This window comes from Tenebrio molitor, chromosome 7, assembly GCF_963966145.1.
Source record: "Tenebrio molitor chromosome 7, icTenMoli1.1, whole genome shotgun sequence".
Classification (NCBI taxonomy): Eukaryota; Metazoa; Arthropoda; class Insecta; order Coleoptera; family Tenebrionidae; genus Tenebrio; species Tenebrio molitor.
The window spans coordinates 17,132,786-17,157,819 of NC_091052.1; the positions used below are offsets into that span (position 1 = coordinate 17,132,786).

Here is a 25,034-nt window from a genome sequence, read left to right on the forward strand (position 1 = left end):
CCGGATTATCCCGGAATGCCTCTCAGTCGGGTCCTATAATTTTTCTCAATTAGTATCCCATCTGGAGTCAGTCTTATTTTTTGAGATTCCTTGATAATGCTGACTTGGCACAGATTCGGGGCCGAGAAATTGAATCCTTTCGTGATTGCATTTATGCCTTATCACTGACCCCGACAACAATATTGACGGCGATTCGAAGAAGCCTGTCACAAAAAATTATTAAATCATATCACTTGATAAGGGTCGGGAGATACTTCGAGAAGTGTGTCTGATATGATCGAATTACGGTAGCCGGAAATGTGCGTAATTCATCGATTTTCGACATTATATATTGTCAAGAAGAATGCTACAAATAATTCCAAACAACAGTTAGCTCCTCTTCACGTAGAAAGGCACAATTTGTATGACGACAGAGACGCACGTTATTTTTTTGCCTCTGTCGTATCCGTCCATCTGTACTTTCCACAGAGCGTCACCTACTGGCAAATAGTTGAGGAAATCGGGTGTCACTTTCATATCTTTCGCATCGTACACCCCCTGAAATATAACAGAACTGTTCAAACGACTCTTATTTATTTCATTAGATTAAAATTTAATCCTAATTAAGTTAAGTCGGAAACTTGAAAATCTTAATACACTTTTCACTTTAAGCTTTTAATAAATTGTAAAATATTTAAGACTTTTGGTTACGCTCCAATCTGAGACGGTGAAGATACTTTGCATTCCGAATAAACTTTTCGAGTTGGATAAAGTAGCTTTATTCGGTAATTATTTTTCGGTTCAAAGCGCAAAATTATTTCCCGGTTGTTTCGTATTGAAATTTTCACTTTATCCTCGAAATTCTTTATCACTATCCCGCACGCAGGTCATTCGAAGAAGTCAACAAGATGCTCCGAAAGTACACATTTTTGTCAAGAGCGAATGAAACCGTTGTGCGAAATTCCGTGAGAAAATGACGTCAATTTATCAAGTTATTCTAATCTCAAAAAGGATTAATATAAAAGGACACAGATAAATCATCTTAAGGAGCTGGATATGAAGGAAGCTAAATACGAAAGCTAAGTGACGGGTTGTCCCCGGGGAAATCGCTCTAGGTAGCTGCGAAACAAAATACATAAGCACAAATTAAAGATGGTAAATGAAAATTAAAGGATAACACATCGAATTTACGATTCTACCGGAAATTTCCAGAGTTCGACTCCCGATTTAAATATGTTCGTCGCTTCCGGCGGTCGCTGGGGACTCGCATCCTGAAAAACTTTTACAATGTACAATTTTAAAGAGTGACTAATTCCGAGCATCCCGCAAATGGCTCCATTTGATTAGTCGATCGGGAGAAATCTCTAAAATCGGAGAAAAACGCTCCATAAAACATTTATAGCCCATATTATCTGATTAGTCTTCTTAATAACGGAGTTGATGGGTTTCAGCTCCAGACTGGCGTCTTGATATCAATTAGAACTTACCGGTTTGATAGGGCATACTAGTGGTGTCGTGAAAGAATCCATAAACGACGTCCACATCTGATCTTTGGCCACCATGTACGTACAAATGTCAGATACATAATAATCCTTCATGATCTGCTCACAACTGTCTGGATTCCCTGAAGCGTCACATTTCCAGAAGTTGAACATGATCTGCAGCCAAAATAAATTGTGCTGATGCTGATTCAGTGTGATAATTAATCATTGGGATTTTGGGACGTGCAGAATAATTATGTTTTAATTATAGAGTTCTGATTAACTACCGGGGATCTAAACACAGGCGATATTGGAGATGCCCGCCTTCCTCCACAATGGTGTGCGTTGACGAAATGTTGACTCGACGATGTATGGAAATTAAAGCTAATTACAGAGGTCGTTGTGAAGGCTTCAAGAACACGCTAATTCGGCAATGCCGTATCCTCTCTAATTTCGAAAATGAATGTAAAAACCGTATTTGATAACTTCAGCTTTAAACTGACACATGTGCGTCGTGCTCGTTAACATTGATCGAATCTCATCCGTTGACTTAAGCCGGCGGCATTATCACCTACTATACTGTTTTATGGTTACTGCTTTATTGGTAGTTAATAGTTTATACAACATCAATATGTATGTACATGACGTCTTCAAAAAGACCGCACCAAGATAAATTCCTCTAAGTACGATATCTACACCCAATTTGGCACAAGTTCTCGGAACTTCTTGCACTTATTTGCGGCAACTTCTGCTTCAAACTAACATACATTCTCCTTTGAAATATAAATTAAACGTAAACTAATGATGCAGGCTCAAAAGGAACATACATAATAAACTAGCCAAAACTGAATAGGGAATTCCACAATTTTTCTTAGAAAGCAAAATAATTGCCCCAATCCTCCCACGTATTCTTAAACACTAGATAAATTTAAAATGTTACAGGTACTTGAAACATTACATCTAATGTGTGTCTTTATATATTTCTAACACATTTCATTATAAATTTTAAACTGTATTTATAAAAAATTCAAAAATGGAAAAATTCCTTATTCATTTTTGCCTAGTTTATTTGAATCAAGAGGGTGATCAGACAGATGTTCCAATCCATTTCTCTTTTGAAATAGAAAAATTATAGATACCAGATGGGATAACAATGGTAATTGTAAAAACATGATATACTACAACAGCTTAGAAGTTTTACAAGAAACATTTTGTATTTCTTTTTAAGTGTAATTTGTTTAACATTTAATGGAAGTAATTTTTGAAGTGAAAACTTCTTTAGGCGCATCACATACATTTTATTCCCGCGCAGTGAATTAGTTTCATGCGACACGCTAAAATCGTTCGCAGCACGCTAAAATCGTTCGCAGCAAGCTAAAATCTCGGGAGTCGAGTTTAGCGGAGCGAGCCTCACTTGTCACTTCCAAATTTTCATTGTTCATTGTGTTTTCATTATGTTGCTAAATTGAAATGACCTCAGTGCAGAGCTGCAAGAGTGGCCATATATAAAAACAATAAAGACACGACATATTTTTTGTATGTTCACAGATGTATGTAGGATTTAGCAGGTAATTCTCAATTATATGGCTTCAACAATTCATCTATTGGAAAAATTTGTGTAGCAAAATGTGAAACGGAAAATGAACAAATTATCATAATACAGGGTACTATTGGGGACAAATTACTTTGGTCGTCAAAGTCAGTTGACTGACATAAAGTTGTAAAGCAAGCATTAGGTTAACCTTATTTTTTACTACTGTCAACCACTGTCACTGTCAAAGGTATCATTGCAAATTGTCAAATACCGAAAAATGGACAACTGAAGGAGATATTCCAAGCAGGAAAAATTGAAAAGGTTTCCACAAGGCAATCTGGCCCATAGACAATCCCCCGGGAGAAGCAAGGGAGATGATTCTAAATTTTTGAATGGTGAAGGTGCCATATTTTTGACAAGAGAAAAGTCAATAATTTGAAATTGTCATCACTATTGACTTGACGTTAATGCTTGGTTTACATTAATTTGTTTTGAAGTGACAGTTTCTATTGAAAAATACAGACTTTTGGTATTTATTTAAAAACAGCATTGGATCTAAATAATATTAATTATGTAGGTATGCCTTGTTCCTGATTCCTCCAAGTACATACTATCATCCATAAAATATAATGTAATATAATTTATATAATATACAGTGAGCGGCGAAAGTATGGAATAAATTAATTAAAAATTAAACCATTTTTTTTAAATCTTGGGACGAGTCAATTTTAGTTCATAAAAATACATATTTTAGTATCAAATAAAACTCCAAGCAGTCATTTGTTTTCGAGTGATGACGTCATCGATATTTTTTTTTAATGAAAATCCCCTATTTTTTTCTTGATTCTGATAGCCCTTTTAATTGTCTAAACGACAGTATACAAATTTTGTTATCTTACATAAGGACATTTTTGAGTTGACCGCACTCCACAGCATTCTTTGAAATATCCTTAATTTAGGGAAATTGGGAGGACCATAATCATAGGTTTAATGGAGCTGGCCATGACTGAACATTGTCTTAATAAACGCAGTCTTGGATTCATTAAAAAATTTAAAAATCAATTGGAATTTACTCGTTTGAGAAATATGTTTATTTGGTTGCGTCGGGACGTTGTTAGGCCCATTATTATTAGTGAATACCCCTGTATATATGGAGAGTATATTGACGTACGGGGCAGAGATTTGGGGATGGAAGGAACAAGAAGAGGTAGAGAAAGTGCAAGAAACATATTTAAAAGGGGTGCTAGGAGTGGACAGAGAAACGCCAGGGAAGAGTGTAAGAGAAATAGGCTGAGAGTGAAAGCGGGAAAAAAAGCGGCAAAGCTTAAGACAAAATGGATGGAAAGGAAGAGTGCAGGATACTAACCGAATGTGGAGGGAAAAGAAAAAAACGCGGAGAAGAAGGGAAGAGAGAAATACTATCAGAGGAACGGGTATGCCAGTGAAGAAGTGGAAATATTAAGAGTAAAGGGAAGATGGATGACTGTACAGCTGTGTGAAAGGGACAAAGACACAGACAAGCGAGAAAGAAGGGAAAGAACCCAAGAATCCAGATACAACAGGAAGTATGAGAGGTGTATGACACAGGAAATTCAGGAGTACCTAGGGAGAGAGAGTCCAAAAGAAAGAAAAATGATGGTGAGATTTAGATGTGAAAACGAAGAGAGAGAAAACAGGATGGAAGGAGAGGAAAGAAGGTGCAGAATGTGCTATGCGGAGAGAGAGAGAGAGAGACAATTGAGTATAGTACATGTGGAATGGATGTAGCGAAATGAGAGCGAGGGAGAGAAACGAACGTGGAGAAGTACTGAACGAAGACGGAAGGGAGATAAGATAGATGAAAGAGATATGGAAGAGGAGGGAAAGAATAGAAAAAGAAAGGGGTGGGGGATAGAAATAAAAATGTTATAATGTTACATCTGAATTTGTTGCTAAGCTAGTGAGTTAATATTTAACTAATTAAACTTTTTTTTTTAACGAAAGTAACCTAGGCAGACTACGTAGAATGCTCCACAAAAGGTTATAAATTAAATTACATATCTATTCATATTATCACTTCACAAATTTTTGAATAAAGTTCAGGGCTGCATAATATATTCTGCAAAGTAAATTAATGCACAATATCGCTTAAAAAAAATATGGCATTGTTTGGGCAGCTTATTTAATTTTCGTGTGAATCGCCGTAAAACAGTTATAATCAAAAAGCACGGGTGTATTTTGTGCTGCATATGTTACCTCTTGCAGAGCGCATAAAAAATCCGAAGTCGTCATAATATCTGAACAGGCAGGTGGTGCACAAATCGGAATATATTTTCGTATGAACGGAGAAGTTTGATCCCGCCATCGACACTTCACCTCATGTTTTTGACGGAGTTTAGAACATCTCTCCAAGTTCGTAGCAAATAATACCAACTTAAATCCGGCGATGTCACGAAGCAAAATCCGTCTCACGTTTCTAGCATAAATATGATGAACCGACGTGTATCTAAATTAAATTAGATAACCGGCAAAAAATTCCAACGAGAATATAATCTAAACCGTAACGATTTCATCTAGAGTGTGGTGGAAGAGGACGTTTGGAATTTTGGGAATAAGAGAAGAAGGATAATTTATTTTACAAGATTGTGAATTGTTCATGCGGTTCGTAAAATCTTACCGAAAGATCTTCGCTGACTAGAGCCTTGGTCCTAACTTTAATAGAGGCCATACTATCGCCGGTTTTTTCATCGTGTTTTGGTGCGAAATCGTACCAGACCATAGGCAACGATTGTTGTCCTTTGCACTGTCCCAGGCTGCGCAACACCACCTTCTTCTTTTGCTGAAATAAGTCACGGTTTACTATAAGAGCAAGGATCTGCGGGTCCATTAATAACGCTCATCGTAATACGGGGCCATCAGGGGCATCAGCCGTTTGTTTTATTATATATGTGTTGGGGTGCGGAGGCAACACAGCGACTTTTGCCGACTTTTGCGATAGGATAAACGCCGCGAGCGGCAATCCAGTTTAACACCCCCCTAAAATAAGCGCCAGGCTTAAATCGTTAAATTTGAATAGTTTTTTCATCAGGACCGTCTTCCCTGAATGGCTGTTTTACTGTATTGTTATTCAAATGTTATAAGATAAATAGAGCTTTGTTACTTTTTCATGACAGCCCTGATCGTAAATAGAATTGTAAATACTCGAAGAAAATTGGGCTTTTTCTTTGGATGGGGAGGCCTCGGTTTTATTTCCGGGGAATTAGCACACGATAAACACATTCGCGGAATATTTTGATCCGCAAATTTCCTACATTGTTCAGCTACACCGGAATGCTGATATCGACCCGGATTTTCGGTGCTACGCGGTTTTCATCATTTTTCATTCATGATCTTTAACCAGTTTCAGCTTTAATCGAGCATTACCTATAATTATTTAGAGTACGTTATGAGCGTTTGGAATTTTTGTGTCGCACAATTCACGTCAAAGCGCGCGTTTCATTGTTTTTCCAAACGGTTTTAAAATTTCATCGACATTAATGACAACATTTTAATTCAATCGATGCAACAATTAAAATTCGTATGTAATTATTATCCAATTACATACCCACTACATGAGAAATAAAATAAATCAAAATGGAAATGCTCCAACTAATCAGACACTCGGCTTCGCCTCGTGCCTGAAACCTAGTTATCACGCTGTAAAATATCCCTACAGTAAAAAACTATTAACTTGCATCGTATTAATTTTTGCCAAAGTATATTTTCCCCGAATATACATACAGATCGAGGCTTACTGCATATCAAAGAGCCAATCACGGTAAAAAATTACGAAGGCCAGGTAGTTCACAAGAACTTCTTGAAAGCCAGAAAGCAGCGACTCCAATTTGTACAAGAAGTGCCTCAATTTAATGCTTCGTCTCACAGAACTCGAAAACCATCAAGCATATGAAGCTACAGAAATAAAATTAGCGAACTATCTCTTTCCAGTGCAAATCTGGCGGCACAGAATATTTTTATATTTTCCAAAAACAAAGTAAACATACACGTACGTTGCGAATTCCAACACCTCAATTTACGATGCCATATCAAGGAGAACACTCTCAAAACAAGGATTTAAATTCACAATTATACTAAAAATCCTCAGTTTCAGCGCCGCGTAAAGGTATATATTTTTTCTGCAAGAGTTAAGACAATTTTTCCTACCATTATTTTGATTCAAATTTAACGTGTAATAGTTATTTATGGTATAAGTGGGTTATTTAAGATATTACCCACGAGAGGTATTTGTAACCTACGAGGGCTTGCCCGAGTAGGTTATTACCTTGAGTGGGTAGTACTTAATAACCCACGTATGCCATACAACGTTTTATCCAATATTCCAAAATTTTTAGATAATGACATTATTGATGAAATTCTGCTCCCGATGGGTTATGGACGTTAATAACCCACGGTGCTAATGGCAACGTGGGTTATGTATGTTATAACCCACGGTGCAAATGGCAACGTGGGTTATAACAACAGACTAGTTATAGCCCAGTTTACTCAATTAAAACTAACTAGTAAAACACGATATTACTATTGAATGTTGGATAAAGTGAATTAATCATTAAAACAATTTTATCTTTAAGAGGTCGAAAATCGCGCTTTTGTGTATCTCCATAGAAACGGTTAAAGTGGCTTTTTTTCTGAGCGGAGTAGAAGTACTTCAAGTCTTAGGAGTAGAAGTGTCCATAGGCGGCTCGCCCGAGGCAAATGTAAGGTCATAACGAAATCATTAGCCAGTATTTAACCGGTTCCGCTGTGGTTAAAGACGGGCCGCCCGTTGTGGGCGTGTCCATGGATGTCAGATCAGATATCAAATGTCAAAAATAGGGCAAGATTCCAAGATTACCCTTCAGTGTTAATAAGTAAACAGTTGTAAGTTGCAATCGTTTGCTATTTACGTTTTGATAATGCTATATTTAGCGAATATCTGAAGTATGCCATTGAAAACGAAATACACGGCTCCAGAATTGATGCAGATCGCGGCAAACTCAATGCAGATCTGATCCGACCACAGTCCCGGGCGAAAAGTCTATGATTTTTACATAATTGCTCCTGGTAAAATTTCTGAGTTCGCTAGAGGAAAAAACAAAAACTCAAACTCGATGTTTGCTTGGTCACAGGATTCGCAGCTCAGCACTTAATAATTTAATTAAGAAAAGTGGGTCTTCCGTCTGATAATTATAATTCGTGATGAATAAAATTGTGATGGGTTGACCACGGTCCAGTGGTTTTAGTGTAAATCAGTGTAGTGGCAGGAAGCAAGAAATAAATCCCCCGAAAACGAGCCGCTTTTAATCCCCTCCGAGATAAACAGGGCAAATCTTGTAAAGCTTTCTAATTATATTGCGTAATCGGGAAGTTATTGGAGCACCCTTACAAACTCGAGAATCCCAATCAGCTTGTCTTCCGTTTCAACCGGCAATAAATAAAATTTATTTGAAGCTTTAAGCTCATGAATTCTGATTGGTCTCTGGCGAGTGCGGTGATTCCGCGGTCAAGTATGCACCGAACCTTGCGTAATGTGTTTGGATGGCACGATAAGAAATTTTCGTTCCACAACGAAATTGGTTGTAGTGTTTTTGGAGGGGCTTCCTATCTGGATTCTCTCATCGGCGGCGATGGTTTCGGTTCGGGACGCACAGAGGCGTCGTTAAGACAATTCCAAGCACAAAAGCTGAATTTTAATTAAAGGAAAAAACTATAACAACGGCTTTTAATTCGGGTAAGACGAGAGAGGCGGCTGTTCGAAATTGGATTCGGATCTGGAAGTCGACCCGTATGTGCCATCCGAATGGCGGGTCCCAATAAAGGAGCGCGATCCTTACTTCGAGGAGTTGCAAGAATGACAACTTGATTTTTTGCGGAAAGTTTTGTTCGATGTGTTAAAGGATAGAGGGGCTGTATCGGAGGACGGGGGGGAAAAAAGAGCTCGCTCGGTGGAGTTGTTCGCTCCGGGCTGAAAAATGTTTTGAGGGTCTGGATTCGCGATCTCTTACGGAATCGCAGCAGCAGCATTATTAGGTTTGTTTTTACTAATGAACGTTTTAACAAATGATCTTTCAGGAGGTTTTCATATCGAGGTGGGCGGCTCGGCGCGTCGCCGTCACATTATCAATTTATCCGGGGGTTTTCGGTATGCGCAAGCGTTAATAACGGGGTGATAGATTGACTTACGTACTATATCAACTGCTGTCTCCGCGAATAACACACTGCATAAAACTGTAAAAAGCAGCAGCAGCACTCCAGCCATTCTGCCGTTACCGTCACTCAACAACCGTCATCGAATGACTAATAGTTACACTTTTGACTCTAATATATTTCGCGTCAAAAACATTTTACTAATGATCATTGCTGGGCCGATAGAGATCTGCGCGGGGCAAATGATGCATGACACATGTAAATGCCGGTGCAGACCTACATTAGTGTGCTGCCATTGTTAACGGCCCTCTCAATAACGTCGATAGCATCATCAAACAATGCCAACTGCGGTTAGCCGGCCACTACGTTTGAATTTGTATTTACTTTATTTTACCGTTGAGCGAGCAAATGCGACGCCACATTAACCAGACATGATACGCCTAGGTCCATCTGCTTATCTCACATTTTTATTTTTAATTTTTGCGACCCACGTCGCCTTCTACGAGTAATATCTGGGCCCGGAGAATTTCGACGATTCCTGTCAACAAATCGCCCGTTCCAATAAAACTTTCATGCAAAATAGCTCTCGAAAACAATAAAATTCGGATATGACATCCACCCGCTTGTAAAACGGCCGTTTTATTTATATCGCATTACGGCAGCCATCGCCATCGCCAAAAGCCACATTTAGAGATGATAAAAAGTCCCTAAATAATTATTGGGGCGGAAAACGAACATGTGCCTGAAACCACGAACCAATATCGTTGACAGAACTCGTCACAATCCCACCGATTCTTGCTTTTTCACAATTTTTCACGCTGAAGTGCATTCCTAACTGGGCTCGTTTATTACACCTAGCGGAGTTCCGCAGAGGCGACGCCCGGGACCTCTCATGTTTCGCTTTCAAGTAACTTTTCATCACTTGAACCTCACACTCTTATATGCTACCGTTTTTATATGAGAAGCGAGCTCTCGAAGTTTCATCATTTCGTCGAAGATTTATGGATAACGATTTATATCGTGAATGTTTTTGTTTCGGCCCGAATTAAAGGCCCAAAACAAGACCAATTTTGTGCGAATGGAAAACGGCGAAACAAATGAGTTTTTTCGCGATTCTCTAATTCAAAAATATCCCGCTGCAGTTCCTGAAACGAGAAACCCGATAACTGCGTAAGTTTTGCAAAATTTATTGTTTTGAAGAAACTGAACGGAACGTTGTGTGCCTGATTACAAAATCGATTCGTGAGGATATTTTTTTCAATCGTGTGACTCCGCGGTGACAGTTGACAGGATTGTTTATTGGCTCTGATTCGGGTATATTTTACGTATCGAAGGTTTCAAATGTGGGTTAATGCAGCAACACAAGGACTCCAATGAAATATTGAAGTGTAAGCACAGGAATCGATGGATCGGTGCAAATTCCGGCATCATTTTCCATTTCCTTGTGGACGTCAAGTGCACAAGAGATTTGTGCACCTTCGATGCATGTTTCTGCATCACCATAATCGACAATCAATCGAGGATTGGGTAAACAATTAATTGATCAATGCTCGGTTCAGTTGAGGCTTTGAAGTTGAACCGATGGATGATTTTAAACAAATTAGCGAAAATTAACAAACTGTAATCCAATTAAACTTAAACATGTGAATAGTCAACCCATCACGTCGGATTTCACTGAAATAAACTTCTTCGAGACCGATTAATTTTACGAATAAAGCGAATCACAGTAAGCTTGTACTTTTTTAACGGTTAGCTGAAAAAGTGCTGAACGCATCAAGGAAAAATTCAATTGAACCTAAACTAGCGGCTAATGACTACAAAACAATCAAATTATCCGGTTCCTGTGTACTCAGTGTTTTTTTATTTTTCTTCCAACAGAGAGGCATCCAACAAAGAATCAGGATTCCAAAGTAACTTCAAGGGACTTTGTCTGCAGGACAATGCTATTCTCCGGATTTCGTTTGAGCTTTCACAGTCCATTCTCTCCTTGTCTTGTAGAGACAATGCGAAAAATGCACTTAGGCAATTATATTGTGGTTAGAATAATTGTGGACACATCGAGATAGTAACGTTTAAATTGTCATTACGTGAGCGAGTAGCGATCCAGGTGGACGCATCTCCAACTGCCCGCGACGTGATTTTGATCTTAATGAGCTTCCCAAAATGATCGACAGTGGTTTAGATGTTAATATTCTAACCATAAAATAACCGTTTGAGGATAAAAAAACGTAAAACGATACCATATTGTGCTGGATTTTCCGAGATTTGTCTTCAAAATTATTTTTAAGAAGTACTTACATAATGCGAAAGTAAACTAGGCAAAAATGAATAGGGAATTCCACAATTTTTCTTGAAAATCAAAATAATTACCCCAATCCTCCCACGTATTCTTAAACGCTAGATAAATTTAAAACGTTACAAGTACTTGAACCGTTACATTTAATGTGTATAGATACATATTTCTAACATATTTCATTACAAATTTTAAACTGTATTTATAAAAAATTCCAAAATGGAAAAATTCCCTATTCATATTTGGCTAGTTTATTAGATACGCAATTGGAAGGTGACCAAGAGTTCATCTATTTTATTTGATGCATTCACTGACTCCAAAAATCATTAATTTAATTAGTGAAAACTTCATTTTATTATGATTAAAACGTTTAATTTACCGAAGCTTATGTGCTATGTTTCTGGTACACACAGTTGTCATAAAACATTTTGAAAAAGAACATCATAATTTTCAACATTATTAAGAAGTCTGAAAATGGAATATGTATCTATTGATAAATGACACAAAACAATAGACCATCACGGTCTAGTCAGTCAGAATTAAAAAAAAAATCATTCAAAACGTTGAACATAAAAACGACAGTTATCAGCGAAATCTCCTTCAACTATAAAAATAAAAATAAAAATAAAATAAATAAAATAAGGTTTCATATAAATATAAAAATCTACCATAAGAGCAAAAAAAAATTCCATCAAGGATAGCTATGAAAAAGAAAGTGCCGTGTCTTTGATTAAGAAATTCGTCATGCATTTGTGGAATCCTGAAATGGGTTATTTAAAATAAACAATTATAGTTATTATTGCATTTTTTCCCTGCAACTTACAGTGCATAAGCACATTATGGACTGTGTTATAGCTATCCTTGATGGCATTCTTTTTTGCTCTTACGGTATATTATGTTGTAGGAGGACAGAATAATACCAAATTTACTTTACTATAAAATACAAAAACGTTCAGAAATTCGCGATTGCATTTATCAGTGAGACATCTGGTTTGAATTGTATGAACTAAATCAAGTCATACTCAAGTCGGTGGCTATTTCAGTGTGTTTTTAACACAAAAAGATGGTTTAATTGAAATTTATTATAAAAATAAGTTTTAATGGAAAATGTTTTTGGTTCTAAACGCTGGGTAGAGAGAAGGAAAGCATGGGAAAGTGCTTTATTATTGGGAAAACCTTCATCTAATTATATGAGGGTCTGCGGAAAACACTTTAAAAAAGAAGACTACGTTTGTAAGTTAAATAGTATTTTAAGGTTATATTTTGAAATGATTTACTTATTGATTTATAAAAAATGCTGGACCATGATGATCCGCCATTCATAACAAAACATTTATACAACCTGGAGCAATACAATAAACACGCCTAAATATGTTTGCAAGTTCCTGATAAACCTGCTTTTCAGCTGCAGCTAAAATAGTCTACTTGGACGTTGTTATTTAATAGATAATTAGGGGCTATTCTGTATCGAGTACGTTAAAAGTAAAGCATGCGTTAAAAGTTCGGACTTTGACAGACCTTTAAATTGGCGAGACAAATTTGCTATTCTGTAACTTCAGAATAACGTAGACCGATAAAATGGTAAAATTTAAGGTGGGTACGTTAAGGTGATTGTGAACGATCCTTAGCGCTTGCGCACTGAGAGTTAAATTCATATTTGACAGTGTTAGGATTGAATCACAGACAAATGAACACACTCAACGAAGTGTGTTCATTTGTCTATGGATTGAATATAAGTGAAAAGTGAAGTTAACGTAATGTAAACAAGAGTGATTGCTGAGAAGACAGCAATAATTGTGGAAGGCAAGTACTTGAGCATTTGGATTTATTGTGTAATTTTTGTTTCCGATGTAACTATCTGATGTGGTGCTAGTGCGTATCTTTGATATCCATGAGCAGACGCCTGACATTGGGGTGGACATTAATGTGTTGGGTGTTGATACGCATAACAAAAGAGAAGAAAGAAGTAGAAAACGCAAGCATCCCCAAACTAATGTAATAAATATCGCAGAAAAACATGAAGAGTGCCTAAGAATATTGCAGAGTCCAATATAAATCTGGCCAATGAGGTGTTGACTCGTGCTGCCAAACGCCAAAAAAAAGAAGTGTCAGTGCTACATTACAATATAAATTTTAGTCATAACTTTCATAAGGATTGTTTTAAGTTTATAATGAAATAAACATTTAAATAATGCATATCTATTTTTAATTGGGAAAATTGTCATTTACAAGATGTTTTATTCGAAGTGCTGCATGAAAGCAATCTTGTTGATTTAAAAAAGGAAAAGTTTATAATTATTGTAAAAACCCACAGAACATAACCCAAAAATGAAGATACACTGGGCAAAAAAACGATCTGTTAAAATTTAAGGGTCGGAAATCGTCGACCCATAAAAATAAGGTACTTCCTTCCAAATTTGACGTACGTACGTCAAAATTTTCACAGGTGCGCAGATACAGAATAGCTTTTTCGATTTGACGGAGCCTTAAAATTTTATCGGTGTGTTACTTTTAACGTACTAGATACAGAATAGCCCCTATTGTCCTTTAATTTCATGCAGAGCACTACTCAAGGCACTGGCTTGTAGACCAAATCTCAAAATTTCGTACCTTGTTTCCACCACTTTAGTAACACCGCATACAATTAACAACTTCGCCCACAACATTTCTTGCCCTTCCACAACACATCTGCTTTCTGCTGTTGCCTCTAAATAAACTACAATAACATGACAAGACTGAAAAATGAGGTTATATTAACGTAAAGGTTGTTTTAGAGTTTATATGAAAATGACAATACTGCCCGAAATTTTAATTCCGCTACTGTACATAAGCCGGGTCCAGCGCGAGTATGACCTGGAATCTCTCAACAGTGGCGCCCCCAACGGTAGCCGAAATCGCCAATAGGTAACTCTAAACATAAAGTCATTGGGAAAACTCGATTAAAGATATGTGTCATTATAAAAGTTTATTGCAGTGAATGGTCTAAAATACCAAGTACTTTCAATTATTCTTTATGACAAAAATAACAATCTTAAAATGTCCACTTTTGGCATTAAATATTTTTTGTGTTTAAAATACAAGTGCTAAACAAATTTCTGACTTAAAAAACTATACTGTTGTGTTGAGTAAAAGGGCCCTAAAGAGTACAAATAAGTAGAGAATTCTAAAATCAACTTTTAGATGATAAACAAAGTTAATCAGTTGTCTAAGAGTAGTTTGCTTTGTAAATGGGACAGAAGAGCAGACAGTTCGCGTTTAATAAAAAAGAAGTCATCTAAAAAAAGTATACCCGGAAAAAAATTTCTGCTTCACACTAAACTTGTTTTAATGAAACAATTTACAATGGCTTTCGACAAACAGCGTAGCTGGAGGTTAATAATAATAATAATCATTTCACAGCAAATTTTTTCAAGGTATTACAAATATATTTGTGTAGATAATTACCGAAATTTTTATCTGTACGCTGTGTTTGTCACAAAAAAATTATATCAATGTCGTAAAATGTTCTGCCCAATTCACCGTAATTTTTGAAATTTATTAAGCTAGTCGTGTAATTGTCGTTTTTTTATTAGCGTTTTTGCTCGGCTACGCCTTGCCAACATACCAATTACCGTCAAATAATAACCGTGATTAAATTATTTTTCTTATAAATTGCCAAATTTATCTGGTGCGAAATTTACGAAGAAAAAAAAGGAAACGATGTTGAGCTGTACATACAGGTTTCTGTGAGAATCAGGATGCTTCTGAAAAAAAAAAACGTGGGACAGCATCTAAAACTCACAGTAAATATTTTCTTGGCAGTAATGAGTCTGGACTACAAAATTAGGAAGTACATAATGTGAGTTTAAAAATTATTTTTCAACTCACGACCTTCAAAATCACATTTCGCGTCCGCAACTTGATGCAAGAAGACGTATTCGGCACATTCGTGCAAATGAAGCACTCGATCCTTCGTCGCTCGTGGCTCAAACAATGCGCGAAAAATGTCTCCTCGTACTCGGTTCGTAAAAAAACCATTAACATAATTATTTAATCTTCCATTCACAAAATCAAATTTCGTCGACCTGTGTAATTAGATCACAGATTGGTCGGCAATTTCGAACTTTACATAATAAAAAAATTTAAAAAAATTGTGAACCGGTCCTGCATTTACAAAGAGGAGGCTGGGTTGTAGGTGGTACGGGGTCATTATAAATGATTGTCTCATCGCAGTAGTGTAAATTTGTCTACTAGTTTGTCTAACGTTGCGAAGCTAGCGGCACATTCCAAATTTGTGTGGGTTTTCAACGCCAACTGCGATGGGACAATCATTTGTAATGACCCTGTATATGTTGAACTGAAAGATTATTTTCTCAATATTTTCAAGATTTTCTTATTATCAGAGTTAAAGTGCAATTTAACGTGGGCGTTTTCAATTAACTACACCAATTTGGTGATATTATCTTCACTTAAAAGAACGGTGGAAATTTTTGGAAATCTGTGTTGGACATTATGTGTGTGATTGTAAAACAACGCACATATTTATGGCGCGCCGTGGATATTAATGAATCACTCGGTAGAGATAGAGTTGTGAACTTAATCCTTAACGATGGCCTTTTAATTCTTTCCACTTTTTTAATGATCTCCATTTATCTGGTCTCCCCCAATAACCACTGACAGGCGTAATTCCCCGTTGATCTGGTGTATTTATTGCATTTTTAACCGCAGAACGTGGCGTTTTTTCTCCGTTCCTCCATAACCGTCTGGCTCGATTCCGTGACGATAATATTTTTCTTCATTAAAAAAGGATTAAAATTGTCCTTTGTAAGAAGAAGTGGGTAAGCCGGCCATTTCTCTTGATAGTGTGGCAGAGGCTCATTCGCGGTCGAGTAAGCGGTTGTTACAGTGAACAGAGGACAGTAATATTTCCACGTTGCTTGCAGACGGTAGCAGGTCTCATACGAGCGTTCTTAATAACAGTCGGACGGTAATCCTCGCCTGATTGATGGGCCCTCCATGATGGAGCTAGGAGAGAGAAAGAGGCTCAACCTGCGACCCGGCCACACCCTCTCATCACTTCTAGATTATTACCGTGTGTGCGGCGCTCACTTGGCCCCTTTTTCCCTTTCTCGTCCTGCTCCGGAGACGCGGCCGCCGCCGTCTGTTTCGCCGAATAAAAGACGTGATTTTATGGATGTTTTATTTAGCTAAATCTTCACCGTTTAACCGGCGTCGCTTTATGGCCGCCGGGGGCGACGGGATGAAATTTTTATAATATCCGAAAAGCATCCTCGAAACCGACGGGGGCTCCTCGACGACCCGGTTTACTCTAATTTTCACGTCATAATAAACTACAACTTTACCAGTTTACGTCGACGCTCCGACCACGTTGCTTCTCATCATGTTGAATGGATGCGTACGTACGATCCACTCTGATAAATTGTGGAGCTATTTTTGGGAGACACGCTTATAAAATTATTGTGAAAATTCCCGAATTAGACCACCTCCGTATTTACAAACACTGCAAGCAACTTGCCCATTTTAACAATTTATTCCCAATCTCACCCACTGCTCCGTTCATGACCCTCGAACTTGACCTTCTCCCATAATGTGCTCCAATAATTTAGCGACAGCAAAGCTGGATCTAAATATTTCAGCTTTACAACGAACGACGCCTACCGTAACAGCTATTAATTGCGAATCTGTAGGTCTCTGATTGACACCTACCATGTTATTTTTTCATACATATGTGTCATAAAAATTTATAATTTAGTTGGCGTGAGAATGAGTAAAAAATAAAGAGCTTTTCTCGTTGTTGTCGCACAACATTTTTAACAGACATTATCAAATTACTCTCCAAAGTGTTGTCCACCTGAACAATAAAATTCTCGATGCATTTTACCTGAGCTGCAGCCGTAGTTAATGTCCGCAGGTATTAACTTCGGCTCAGCTTAATAATTTACTGCACTCGAGCGTCAATTTTCGCATCAGTTCATATTAATTTACAACAGAGAATTTCTACGTTTTCTTGTTTCCACAAATAAAAAATGTTTACTATAATAGATCATTTCATTGTATCAGTTTTATATTTGTTGTTTGATTAGAAAAAAGACTGATTGGGGGTCTGTGATTAAATATATAACATTAGTGGTAGGGTCGACTTTCAGATACAACAGGATTTATAAAGAATTAAAAGGACTGATTGATGTGCGACATTTTGTTGGTGGATCGGGCAAAATCTAAAATTGAGCAAAGGACAATGGTCCTATAAATTCGCACGGTCGTCAATAACTAAATTTGGAACCTGGATTTGGTCCTGAAAAATCATTTTGACACGTTTATGAAATCTACGTAAATTTCGAAAAAATGCGGAGTTTATCAGATTGAAAATTTATTTTTCTGTGCAGAAAGGGATCGTTTTAATGATAATAATTATTAAAATAATGATGTTGAACTCAGCTAAGCTTCGTAATAAATCCGATTCGTTTTTCCACATCCAGACTGGCCACGAGTAATTACAGGGAAGATTAATGACTGCAGTGAAATATTTAGTACCATTTATCAATAGCTGAAAGTGCAGATTTAAAAAAGGAACGATTCGAATACATATTTTAATGAAACCTGCAATGTAGGATCCATATTCTCTTCAGCTTTCGAAAATTTGCATCAACTGTAATGAATTGAAATTAATTCAATTTAAATAACGAAAAAAATATTTAACAGAAAATGCGATTACATATTTCTCAAAATACGAACGTACTACTGGCATTTTGAGTTTTATACGCAAAAACGCTCACTTGAAATTGCTAAATTTAAAACATTTTAAATAAGATTCTTGCACCTGTTTAGGTTTTGAATCCTTTATTCACGTGTTTTTATTGCTAAAAAAAATCAACTTAATTTTTCTATTTGATAAAATTATTGAATTTTATTTTTGAGTCAAATATCTCACAAACTTTCCTTTGCAAACTATCACTTTTTTTTAATAGAAACGTACTAAATAATGAGTCCTCTTTCATAATCAGTCAATGAAAGTTAAATTTTTTTAAGCGGGGATAGCTATAGTCCAATTTTTACCCTTTTGAGGTGACGTCACGATTTCCTTCCTCGCTTGCTCTTTATTGAAACGACAGAAACAAAAAAAGGCACGTTTATTTATTGATGGTCACTTTGAGGTTATTTTATGCTTCTGTCAATTTGACAATTTTTAATTTCTTTCACTTATTACATTGATTACAAACATAACCTTTCGAAGCAATTGTCAACAAATTTGACACATTTATAGTTATTTATGATCAATTCAAATTTGTTTCTGATCCTAGCTCAAACATACGTAAAGTTACTAGATAATGACGTCACCTCAAAAGGGTAAAAATTGGACTTTAGGGGCTGCTGAGAGCGGAGTTAGGATATGACATCTAAAGTAAATTACCCCCTCCTATGCGCCGACTCATATAATAAGGTTTCAAATTTTCGAATACCGGAATGAGGCATCCGAACTTTTCGCTCGGACACCCGGTATATCATAACTGACTCCGCAAAGATAGTAACAAAAAATCTAAAGTCTTTTTTTGAAGAAAAAGTTTGCCAAACCTATGGATTGCAAATTTTTATTAAAGGGTTAGTCTTTATATCTTCCCAATATCCCACATAATTTTAGGCATAAACTTTTCGAAGAAAAGTAGAAGATAAATAAGTAACGATGAATATTGTGGAGTTTATCGAAATTGAAGACAAATTTTACCTAATACGATGATACGATGTTAATTTCTTTTTCTAGAAAACGAAAAGCTTCATCACACCTGTGTCTATCTCAGACCACTATACGAGTACATCATCTTTGTGCTTTTATCCTTTTAAAATAAGTCTGACAACTCCACAAACAAAGTAAAATACGTCTAGTCCAAGTTTGTTTAAAATAAATGAAAATGTCCTTTATTACCTCTGAAAACAAATTAGTTGCTTCTATGAACACAATATCTTTTTCTGGATCTTTGCAAAGGGATAATAAATCAGTTATTACTTCCATGAAATTTTTACCTGAATCTTTTAATTTTACTTTGTACTCTATTCTAAATTATATTCACACGTTAAATCTACAACTCAACGTTAAATGCAAAATGTATTTATTTTTCTGTTTTTAGTTTCTTACTTAGTATTGTTATCATACTTTCTCTCCGAAACCGCTTTATTCTGCGTCAAGTTTACTCTAGTATTTAGTATTGTGCTAGGAATACTCTAACAGTCGATTTGGTTTGGTAAAAAATACACCTCCAGCTAATACCGAGTGACTATAAATAATTGAAAGAAAATAGTGGATTGGCAACACTGATGCAGTTGGTAGTGCAAGTCTTCTCGTGCATCATCTGAAAATGATTTCTATTTAGGTTAGGTTAAGTCACGAAGTACCGAGCGATCATTTAAAAAATAAATCGAGTTTGCTTTGGAGCCTATGCTATAGCATAGCAACTATGTACGAAAATGTATGTGGCAACTGTGTGGGCAGGATAGTGTTGACATTTATTTGACAGTTCATAGTCGCACAATTTTGAAAATTGTCAAGTCAATGTGCAATGGTACAAAAAAATCAAATGCACCCATATGAAATGGGCGATTCGAAACTCCGCACCGATGCAGGTAAAAGGATTAAAGGTGCATGAATCTCGGCACGTTCCAAAAATTTGCCCATTTTGGGTGCACTAAACTCCGCACGAAGGACAGGTAATGTGAAAATTTTCCCCAAGAGAATATTCTTTCACTTCCTTCACCAACAGTAAGTATAAACGCTTTGCAGGTTTTATTTATACACCTCCAGCGGGATTCACTGAAACCAAGCACATGATGGAAAATAAACATGTAATTTTCACACATAATTTGTGTTTTACCTCGTTGACTAGTGATTTCACGTATGGGATACATCTTTTAAAACAAACGGCTCACTTAAAACTAAGGAAGAAGTTTAAAATAGTTCAAAAACGCTTAAAAATCTTAAAATCTTATAATTTTTCCAAAAACCATTCTAAGGATGACCTACCGGGCGCTGCGCCGTTCGTCCAGATTACCTGTGCCCGACCGGTGCGGAGTTTCGTTTTGGGATTATCAACCATAATTTTATGACACCCCGCTGGTTAGGGACCTGTGCGGAGTTTCATGCCGCCCTATGAAATGTCATACAAATGTCAATTCTACCCCTTCCACATAGATGTTCGTACATAGGTGCCACATTTATCCACAATCATTTTGACTCACCCAATATTTGTGTTCAAAATTATCAAGTAATATTTATATTTTTATTATTATTTATTTAAGATAAATTGGTCGTATTTGTTACCCTCATACCAATTGGAAGGTATAAAGAGTGAACGTTTTGGAATACATACTTCAAAGGTAAAAAGAAACAACACACGCTATGATTGTCGCTGAAGATATACTTTTAACACTGAATATACAATACTGATATTTATATGTAAAATTTCTTTGAAAGGCTTCGCGCTTGTTTTGAAGCTCATTTCCCTTTTCAAATTTTAATCCTCTTACCTTAACGTTTGGAATTAAATCTAATGGTTGAAGGATTAATTAAAACGTTCAAGGTATGTTCAATGATATATGTGTGCTGCCAAATTAAACTTCCAAATCAGTAACAACGACAGCATTTCATAATTAAATTTATTTAATAAAATTAACAACATCGATTCTAATCCACGTGAATTTTTCAAAACAGAAAGGAGTCTTTTGTGTCGATTTTTTAACAAAAAAACAAAAACTGGGAAGAAATCATACGTATCCACGCAGTTTCTTTGCTCCTGGACTTTTATTTCGACATAATATTGCCTTGATAATAATCGATTTCAATTAACAAACATTCATACTATAGAAAAACACGAATGTACAAAATTAAATATGTATTTATTAATTTACCAAAAAAAAATATAATTTAATAATAATTATTAAGAGTAGCTATGTTTTACTAGCTCCAAAATTATTGCGTTTGTTTTCTCTCTTGATTCTCCTAATTCTCAGCTTATTATATCTCTCTTGTAATTCACGTCCATATTTAGACATGACCAAACAACACACAGCATGATGTATTTCGTCTTTGTACAATCGTTGTTTCACAGAATGTGCACACATTGTTTGAAACACTTCCAGCATGTCTATGGGGTCTCTAACTCGATCTTCACTGTTTCCCATTTTTTCCATCAAAATTTGAATAAACTTCACTTGAAAATAAGTAGTTGCCAAGACAACTTCTTACGAAGAACTGTCAGTTATGCTTGGTTGGGGATGTACACAAATCTTTAAATTTAGAGTGGGGTGTTAAGTATGATAAAAGCAAAGCGACCGTTGAATTATTGACTTTATTATTAACAACATGTTGACATAAACCACAATAACAACAAATACTCGTACCAACTGGATAATAATTTTCTTTAAACATTTTTTCTACTCTAAGACGATTTCTTTATCTTGGAATTAGGAACAGACGAATCCTTCCAGGCTTGTATAACTAGCAGTACCTTTTGGAGAATTTTCCATTGTTCAAATGCAGAATTTGATCTTGCTGACAAAAAATAGTAAAATGAACGCGAAAATATGATGTCTGAATCGTACATTTTCAACATTAGCGTTCTGTTCCTAGACGCATAGAATATATTAGCATCACTTACATCAATGCATGACCTTATATTAAATGTCATTAATGGTGTAATGTCCGAAGAATAATAGTAAAACTTCAGTTCTGTTCCGTCTAAGACACACCATCTTTCATCCCAAAATATACCATTTTCGCTGACATCCAAAAACCCCGAAAGTCGAAAGTGAGAATAATCTACCTCGGCGTCGACATTAACAAATATCTTACATCTTCCGGCGTCCCCAATTTTAGGTAAAAGTTCAATTTTGCGATTTATGTGTGAAATGTTGATTTCATTTTGTTGAAGCAAGGTAAAATAAGAATTTGTGCGACGGCGCCAGAAGCATAATTTCTTGAAGCCATTCAAAACCTTTTGTCTGAAACACTAGAAACATTTACGATGAAATTAGTTCAATCGATGTGGTCGAATCTTAACTTACTTCTTTCGAAATAGTAAAACAGTGAACTGACACACTAATTTTAAAGTTGGGCGGCAAGTCACAAAATGTGTGATTTATATTGAATCGTACTACGCCTTTAGAATTTGCCTCCACAATTTTACTCAAAAATACTTTAGTACCGAATGTAACAGTGCATACCAAAAAGTGTCGCAAACATTTCAGTTGTAGAATATTCTTGTATTCGAATTCGATTTGAGAGATTGACACTTGTCCTATCTTAAAAATATCCGGAAGAGATGGTGAGGGGTTGACCAGATTGAGCAAGTTTTCCTGTATGGCTTTCAGCTGGACTTCTACAGATACGAAGAGATTTAATTTTTCGGTCTATTCCTAAAATACTTGACTTACCTGTCGCCAGCAAGGATTTTGCAGCCAAAAGTCTTACGACAAGAAGTTTTTGCCTTCGAGCATTCATTTTTTTCAAAGTCAGGTCTCCCAACTGACGCAGTTTAGCAAGGTTTCGTTGCAGTTGCCCTCCAGAACCTTCATTTTCTATGGACACAACTTCGGGATTGTTCTCATCTTCTTCTGAACTTCCATAACCTGTGTCACTAAAATACTACACGACAATAAGTGAAATCACTATTTACACTGATATTTACTATCTCGTTTGATTCATCGGTACTATTTGAATTGTAGGAACTAAATGACCAGTAAGCTTCTGACATTTTAAAAACAGTTCTTATGTTAACACTGTTCACTGTGCCAACAAACTTGAAATACTAGTCTGTCCGTGTCATTTTTCTTATATTTATAGGTACGCCCTAGGTACAAGAATTGACTGAAACAACGGTGAGAGCAAGTTAAACCATCGTTCCTTATCTGTGATTGGGTTCGTTAGCACTCAAGGGATTACGGACTTCTAAGTAAAGTGCCCCAGAGTTAACTTTATAATTAGTATTTTTGGGAAAAACATTACGGGTTCTTAGAAGGTTGAAAATAATGTGGTCCGATTTAAGGAGATTTTAGGATTTAACAATGCAAAGAAATATTTTTGTTTAATTGTCTGTTAAATATTCAAAAAGGCAAATTGTTGGTCGTTGTGAACCGATGCAAATGTTCCCAAGATGTAAAATGAGGGAAGATCAGATGGCGATGTGTAAGAGAAGAACGTTCTAGAAACGTCTATTCTCAAGCGAATTTTAAATCAAATATTGTAAAAATCGTTTTAGAAGTGGATTGTCAAACTGAAGGTCGCGATTGAACTATACGTTAGTGAGAAATCTGTCATCAATTCCAAATGCCTGAGCAGCGCGCCTAGTTACTTTTCCTGGTAGTGCCAACTTAACGACGAACGACCAGTCCCCAATTCACATCTATAATCGTGTCGAAAATAAATTACTCCCTATGATTTAGGGATATTCATTATTAGGTTGCCATAAATTTGGTTAGGTTGGAGGCTATGTTATTTCTGGTGACAAACAAAAGATATCGTAACCGTAAGGCAGCGAATTCCTTGTCACAGTTGCAAATGGCTAATTTCTCTATAAGCAGTGGAGGTTTTTTCGTTTCATAATCAATTTTGGTTTCTGGCGGCAGATTAGTTGGACTTAATCTCTCAGTTCATAGTAACCAACCTTAGGCATTCAAAACTACTTTTGAAAATTCTAGTTAGACACAACATGAAAAACGTTATTTCCCTAAAAGTTCGAATTCTAGGGAATAATATTTTTGACACGATAGCATAACGTTCCAACTGTAGTACTCCTGATGGTAACATTGTTCATAACCATGATGTGAATTTTAAATTAAGTATACAAATACTTAGCAGTAGTTTGAAAAAAGAACTCGAAAACTCGAAAATATAATGATCTTGCTTACCGACAAAAGACATAGAGTGTATCAGAAGAAATATGCTGTTCTGTTCTTCCAACTCTTCCAAAAATCAAACGGGTAACTGACGTTGTAAAAAACATGGGCTTGGAAAACAATAAAAGAAACAATTTCTTCTCTTGGCAAGTGAAGACGACCACATTATAATATTCAATTGTTTTACTAACTTGTATTTTCCTTACGACGTCAATAATATTTACATTGATGTCACATTCCCATATTCCAGTAATTTTATGGTCACATGTGTAGATCGTACTGCTACAAAAATGGTCACTATACAGGGTGATTCACGAGTAATAAATGAGCCTAACGAAATTTGTGATGGAGCCAACATTACATTTGTACTGATTATTAAGATTTAAAAAATATATAATTTAATTTTATACAACGTAGTCACATGCCCGACATTACATTTGTCAAATTTAATCAAAATGTGGAATAATCAATAAAAACACAAACTAAAAAACAATGGGAGACATGTATTGTTGGTTGCATCACTAAATTGTTAGACTCATTATTACTCGTGAATCACCTTGTATTTGTTAGTTTTTTGACTGTTGCGGAACAAAACTACAGAAATATAATCATATTACTATACTTCAGTTAATTCAACGAAGTTGTAATGATCTCGAATTATTTTTTAATTTTTGCCATGCACAGTTGGTAGTAGTATTTGACC

At 36.1% G+C, this 25,034-nt stretch overlaps 3 protein-coding genes and 1 long non-coding RNA gene across 5 annotated transcripts in view; 1 reads left to right on the forward strand and 3 right to left on the reverse strand.

The window, feature by feature from the left end:
* Positions 1 to 25,034, forward strand: part of LOC138135804 (EGFR adapter protein-like) — a 206,031-nt gene that overhangs the window by 44,494 nt on the left and 136,503 nt on the right. The window lies entirely within an intron of this gene.
* Positions 1 to 25,034, reverse strand: part of LOC138135831 (uncharacterized) — a 325,387-nt gene that overhangs the window by 9,911 nt on the left and 290,442 nt on the right. The window lies entirely within an intron of this gene.
* On the reverse strand, positions 314 to 17,140 carry LOC138135706 (uncharacterized). Of its 2 annotated transcripts, none has more exons than XM_069054532.1 (4): positions 16,965 to 17,140; positions 5,651 to 5,812; positions 1,467 to 1,637; positions 314 to 537 (listed from the first exon to the last, which is right to left on the reverse strand). In XM_069054532.1, the coding sequence occupies exons 1-4, from the start codon at positions 17,007 to 17,009 to the stop codon at positions 370 to 372; spliced, it is 546 nt and encodes a 181-aa protein (XP_068910633.1). In that variant the 5' UTR covers positions 17,010 to 17,140; the 3' UTR covers positions 314 to 369. The 2 variants fall into 2 exon arrangements, with proteins under 2 accessions (XP_068910633.1, XP_068910632.1); XM_069054531.1 differs by lacking the exon at positions 16,965 to 17,140 and adding an exon at positions 9,197 to 9,415.
* LOC138135411 (uncharacterized) lies at positions 21,316 to 23,624 on the reverse strand. Its single transcript, XM_069054136.1, has 4 exons — positions 23,125 to 23,624; positions 22,871 to 23,081; positions 22,502 to 22,815; positions 21,316 to 22,446 (listed from the first exon to the last, which is right to left on the reverse strand). Exons 1-4 carry the CDS (start codon positions 23,188 to 23,190, stop codon positions 21,877 to 21,879), a joined length of 1,161 nt encoding a protein of 386 aa, XP_068910237.1. The 5' UTR covers positions 23,191 to 23,624; the 3' UTR covers positions 21,316 to 21,876.

Coding starts and splice junctions, on each gene's coding strand:
- LOC138135706 (XM_069054531.1), bottom strand. CDS start 9,268: ATGGCTGGAGTGCTGCTGCTGCTTTTTACAGTTTTATGCAGTGTGTTA. Junction 1,638..5,650: donor TAGTCAGCGAAGATCTTTCG/GTAAGATTTTAC, acceptor TTTTGGCTGCAG/ATCATGTTCAACTTCTGGAA. Junction 538..1,466: donor TAGTATGCCCTATCAAACCG/GTAAGTTCTAAT, acceptor GTTATATTTCAG/GGGGTGTACGATGCGAAAGA.
- LOC138135411 (XM_069054136.1), bottom strand. CDS start 23,190: ATGTCAGAAGCTTACTGGTCATTTAGTTCCTACAATTCAAATAGTACC. Junction 23,082..23,124: donor CCGATGAATCAAACGAGATA/GTAAATATCAGT, acceptor ATTGTCGTGTAG/TATTTTAGTGACACAGGTTA. Junction 22,816..22,870: donor AAAATCCTTGCTGGCGACAG/GTAAGTCAAGTA, acceptor TCGTATCTGTAG/AAGTCCAGCTGAAAGCCATA.